The sequence below is a fragment of the Pinus tabuliformis genome, chromosome J, assembly GCF_031772625.1.
Source record: "Pinus tabuliformis cultivar Carrire ecotype Pingquan chromosome J, CPIR1, whole genome shotgun sequence".
In the NCBI taxonomy this organism is placed as follows: Eukaryota; Viridiplantae; Streptophyta; class Pinopsida; order Pinales; family Pinaceae; genus Pinus; species Pinus tabuliformis.
The window spans coordinates 1,370,955,129-1,370,961,128 of NC_142295.1; the positions used below are offsets into that span (position 1 = coordinate 1,370,955,129).

At 37.2% G+C, this 6,000-nt stretch overlaps 1 protein-coding gene across 1 annotated transcript in view; it reads right to left on the reverse strand.

The window, feature by feature from the left end:
* LOC149232468 (uncharacterized) overlaps positions 1 to 3,256 on the reverse strand; it is a 314,347-nt gene extending 311,091 nt beyond the window's left edge. Inside the window, 1 exon segment of the mRNA XM_089379419.1 lies at positions 2,864 to 3,256. Within this exon segment, the coding sequence (XP_089235545.1) occupies positions 2,864 to 3,065 (202 nt within the window). The 5' untranslated portion in view covers positions 3,066 to 3,256.
* Positions 3,257 to 6,000: the final 2,744 nt, after the last annotated feature.

Here is a 6,000-nt window from a genome sequence, read left to right on the forward strand (position 1 = left end):
TAAACTTTGATTTATGGTTGGAGTTCAAGAAGTTGTCACTAAGGGGGGATAGGTTCTAGTGCCTCCTTCCTTCTCCTATTGTGTCATATTTGTAAATCCTTCAATCCTATCCCAAGTTGTTCTTAAGGGGGGATGTTAGGATATTCCGACACATAGGAAATAGTTAAGTATAACTTGGTCTAGTATAGACTTAGGTAAAGTGTGTTTCTTTACTATGTACATTTTGTAACTTACAATCCGACGGTCACGATATGTAGTGATCTGACGGTTCATTCTCTCCTCGGTATTACCGACACTTGATTCGTGGCTTAACACCCGATTGGTCCATGATCTCTATTTAAAGAGCATGGAGGGTCATTTGTAGGTTAACCGTCCATGAGAGAAGCTTATGTAAATTTTCATTCTTTTATTAATAAATTGCCTGAAGTGGCCGCATTGGCTCAGGCCGTGGACTGTTTCCCTCTTTGAGGGTTTTAACCACGTCAAAAGTACTGGTGTATTGATCTGTGATCTTTTTGTGAGCGGTGTCCTTTGGTGTTCGGTCTAAGGAATTTACCCTGTAAATTCCTACAATTTTTTAAAAATTGCTCCAAGATTCACTCCCAAACCAGGAGCTACTGAAAATGTCGCTCCCGCTCCCCGCTTTCGCTCTTGCTCCCAACTAACATTGTGCTCAAGTGTGAGCAAGTTGCTATTGTAACTTACCCTAAATCTAACTTAGGTAAAGCACATAATTAATTATGTTGGCTATTGAGTTAATGAAACTTAGGAAAAATAAAGTACTTTACTTTATTGACTATGTTTTAATCTTAATCATTGATCTCAAGTGAAGTGAGATCTAATATCGGTTGTCAATCACTTTGGAGATTAGGGTTAGGATTTAGCGCAATGTGAAGTTACAAAAGCAAGGCTATGGAGAGGTGAAAAACACACCATTCCGTGGCACAAGCCATTGAGAGAGGGATTTTCTCAAGTGGGTGTGATACTCAAGTGTGTGAGGTACGAGGAAATTGCAAAAGTGCAGCATTGGAGATCCATATCAGCCAAGGAGATCGATGACAGATCTAGGGCTTGATTTGTTGTATCATATCCAGGGTATCTTCTAACTGTACTTTTCTTCAGTTGGGCAATTATCCGAGGACATAAGACAAAGTAGGTTCTAAGTTATTAATGAAGAACTGTTGATTGGGTAGAATCCGTTAGTCACTTGTGATTGAGATTGGTGTAATTTTTGCTTCCACTAATTGTGTTAAGAATCTAGTGGTGCATGTGTTCAGTAGATTTGTAATCTACTAGGTAAATAGAATGTCGAGTGATAGGTTGAGGAAAAACTAACATGGTGTCGGGCCAGGTCAACAAGGTTCAAAGCCATTACAACAATATACTCATAATGAGCTCAGCATATCACTTATAGGAATAGAACCAAGGTGGGGATGATAACAATCCATCCCACAACCACTCGAGCTAGACCAAAATGGCAATCCATTCTTTAGCCTATGGGTACCCTATCAAGAGTTTGTCTCTTATTCTTGTGTTGTGTTTTCTTCTCTCTAGCACACTTATGGATTAGCTCTCTAGTGCATTTATGGATCAGTTCTAGGGCACACTTGTTAGGGTTTTATCCTGCACCGCCCTAGTGCTGCCTTTCTCCTTGTTTATTGCATGAATTAGGGTTTGAAGGTTGGCTTCATCCAATCCCTTCACTCTCTTATGAATATCAACAAAGCAAACCTTGGAAATATGGTGTTTAATGGTTTTGGTGGACTTGTTCATCAACCATGTTGGCTGCTTTTGATAACATTGGTTGCACTGAGTTCCTTGCTATTCATAAACCCAGTAACAGCTAAAAATTAGTATACGAAAACACGGAACAGTAAAATAATCAAATGATAAATCGTGTTGGCCATGGTCTGAGCTGTTACAGAGCATTGTAGGCATCAACAGAATGACATATAAAATGATTATTATGCAATTTGGTATCTGTAGGCAGTTTGACGAACACAACTGCCATTGTCGCTTGAATAAGTAATCAGCTTGTTCATGTTTGCAGAACGCTGCAGCACTAGTTTCTTTCTCCTTTGCACGGATCCGCGTGTTTCACCTCCTAAAAATCACAAGAGCATGTGGTCTGTTATGTTGAAGGGCCACATCAAAAATTATGATATCATTTCTTCAAACCCGAGTGAAATTTGCCCATGGGGTCATGTTTCAGCGGTTAAGATAGTGGCATTTTAGGCCCAATTTTCCTGGATACACAAATATGTAGTTGGGGTCAGACGCCAGTCCTGGAAGGCAGCCGTTGGGCTCAGTTTCAAGTCCTGGAAGGCAGCAGTTGGGCTCAGTTTCAAGTCCTGGAAAGCAATAATAACCAGCTGGGGCCAGGTGCAAGCCATCGAAAGCAGGAATAAGTACTTGCGGCCAGGTGCAAGGCCTCGAAGACATGAATAAGCATATCGGGCCAGTTGCAGGTCATAAGTGATTCTGATTGTTGCATAGGACCTGTTCTGGCCAGTATAATGTTTCTGGAGCTTAGAAGGAAGCACTTCCAGTATAAATAAAAACTCTGCGAAATTATGTGCAGATATTCTGAATCTTTCTATAGACAAAGTATGAATCCTAGGGTTCCTCAAATGTACTTAATTATAATTGTTTTCCTGTTAAACATAGATTACATCTTCTCCAATGCCCACATATGACCAATTAACATAAAGAAGCTTTTTACGCAGCTTATTTCAGAGATTTAGAAACATTTATGTTTATATTTGAATTGAATCATCGCAAAGAAACACTGAGTCTAGTCAAATATATGTCCACGGAATCATTCAGTGACAAATAAACAAAGAAGTAATAAATCATCACTCACATGGATAGGTGACCATGAGCAGCGCAAATTCATGTTGGCGGATCTGAGAAGAGAAATTCTTCCGAGTGAGGAGCTGCCATCTGGGTTCAAATCCACTCCCGCCCTCCTCTGTATCAGCTGATCCATTAACCACCAATATCATGCAAATAAATGCCAAACACACCAAAAATCTCCACCACGTACATGCCAATATCATTCCCATCTTCACCGTAATCTCTCAGATCTCAACGCTTTTGAAATCATATGGCATATCTCATTCGGTACCACGAGCGTTTACTGTTGTTCCTGTCCTCCTGGGCGGACACTCACTCAGGTGTAACATCTAATCATATTGTACATTTATCTTTGATCCCTAAGAGATAGCTGCCCAAAGTTGATTGACTTTTAATAAGGTTGGCAATGATGTTTCAATTTCCCAAAGTCGAACTTGAACTTTATTCTTTCAAAAAGATATTTTGTAATTATATATATATATATTGAAATGTCATTGTTTGAGATAATATTTTGGTTTGCAAGAAAGAGTGTTGAAAGGGATTTATTTGGTCTCAGGTATGCTGTAAAATTACTTTTGCTTGGTTAAGAGCTTGTCTTTCTTGCATGTAAGGAAATAGTTTAACAATCCAAGACCCAAAGGCATCTAGTAGGAGTGAAAGCCTGCCCCCTTACGGATCACCAATGGGTAATTACAAGTGGTGTGGTTTTCCTTAACTAACAATGATGAGTCAACCTTCATTCACAAATAGCAGTGGATGGTAGTTGTCCCACTGTTGGTTTGATAATTGAGTTATGATAGGTTTTCCCATTGTTTAGAAGTGATAGGTATCTATGTTGTGTCATTTTGACGATATATAGTTTGTTTTGTGGTATAGTTTATTTGCTTAATTCTTATAAATGCTTTTATCAAAGTTATGGGTCACCTTGAGGTATTGATCGAACATAATTTGTTTTGTAATATAATTTATTTGTTTAATTCTCATAAGGGCTTAGTTATGAGTCACTTTGAGGTAGTGATCTAACATGTGGTTATACCTAAAGAGATTATATTTAATGGTCTCGTGATCTTTGTAGACATGAGTGGATCAAAGCCCACCCCCATGTCCTTCAATTTTTTAAATGTAATAATATTAATAATAATTTAATTTTAAGGTCATGGACAAGCGAGACACCAAACTGGTTTATGAGACCCCTTTATTTGTGGGACAAGGACCGCCTCCGTGCAGTGATTTGATTGCTAAAGTTTATGAAGTTGTGCATACTTTGCCCCCCTTTGGATTTGAACCTATAACCTTTTACGAGGAAGCATGTGTTCTTAACTATTAGGTCCAATCAAGTTGTACAAGGGTTTAGCTTGGGTAGTTAGGACAATTGTTTGTTCTCCTTCCCACCTGTGTTCAAATTCCACATAGTGACATATTGGCACATTGTGATAAAGATAGAAGGGTAGACACCCCCAGAAATAGAGGTCCACTCTATTGTGCCTTGGGACAATTTGGCCCTTACTTAGTCACAAGTTCATGGTATATCTAGCTTGTGGCCTATTGGATATACTCTTTGGGTTATAGTGGCAACGAATAGATATAGTCCCAAGCCTAGCCTAAATCACTTTTATGAGTTATTGATTCCCTTGGTTAAAAAAAGGTATAATCTGCTCATTTACCATATGTGATTAAGAGTTCATATGTTGAGCTATGTTTTAGCATTAAGTGGAAGTTATTACCCATATTTTTGTATCAAATTACCACTCATTTTCAATATCAAAATCTTATTTTTATTTATGCTTAGTGACATATGATTCTCAATTCACCTAACATAGGGGGCTCGAAAACATTAGTTGAGTTTGTTGAACTATGAAATTTTCTCATGTTATGTGAGATTATAAATAGTATAAATCCATCTTAATCACGGATCTAGTAACACCAAGAGGGATCAAATCTTTTAAGGTTTTTAAAGGGAAAAACTTAAAAAACGTTTTGTAGCTGGAGAGATTTGGTCCACCTGCCCCTGATATATATATATATATATATATGAGGTGCAAATTTTTTTATAGTGCAAAACTTGGAAAAATATTTGCAACTATAAAGATTTGGTCCCTCTTGCCCCCTAATATAATATTTTATATGAGAGGGCAAGAGGGACCAAATCTCTATAGCTGCAAATCTTTTTTCAAGTTTTGCACTATAAAAAAACTTGCACCTTATGAAATTTTTGGTTACCCAGAAGGTGTTATTAACCCAGTTCATTATTTTCCGTTACTTATTCACTGCAACTTAATTCTTCTCTAGGGAAGTAACGAATAATAACATGAATAAAACACCAATCACAAAGAAATAAAATTACAGGAAATATACAAGAAACCAATCACACAAATTCCAGTATATTTGGACAAAAACATCCCTGGAAAAACCCCAATGTGGGGAAAACCAATTTTCATATCGGAGTGCTTTTTATTAATATCTTCAGCAAAACTTCTTATTGAGAAATTGCAACTGCTTGCTTAACACTAGCAAAGCTCTGACAATATTTTTATCTCCACCTCTAAACAAACCAATCTGAGAAACTTCACTATCTCCCACTGCAAATTAACTTGGCCCTTTCCAGCAATCCGCACCTCCTTTGGAACTCACATTTGTAGCCTCCAAAAAACTAGCAAACTCAAACTATCAAATTCAACTGGCTTCTGCAAAAATAATTTTCTCTCCTTATGATACTCAAAAACTAAAACCTTTGTGAAGAATAAACTCTGGCAATTTCTTCCTAATCATTGTTACTAAAACGCTCTTGGTGTCTCTAAAAATTAGCCACTTAATGTGTCTTCAATGTTGTGCATCGATCTCAATTTATAATCGTTCATTCATAAATGAATGGCTATGATTAGAAGTTCACTTGATCTAATCGATGACTAAGATCGTCTTAGAAACTTTATATGAGTTTCAAGAGGTAAATTGATCATACCCAACCAATGTCAATAAATTATCCACTTTCCCTAAGTTAGACTTAGGAAGTTATTTAAATAAAAATCACTAATTCGTGTGACTAAGATATTTCCCTTAGGAAAAATTACATGGGCTTGGAGATAATTAATTCCTTTGTGTTTCTAACCTCAATGACATCTCTCAAGACTATAACATTTGTCTGAG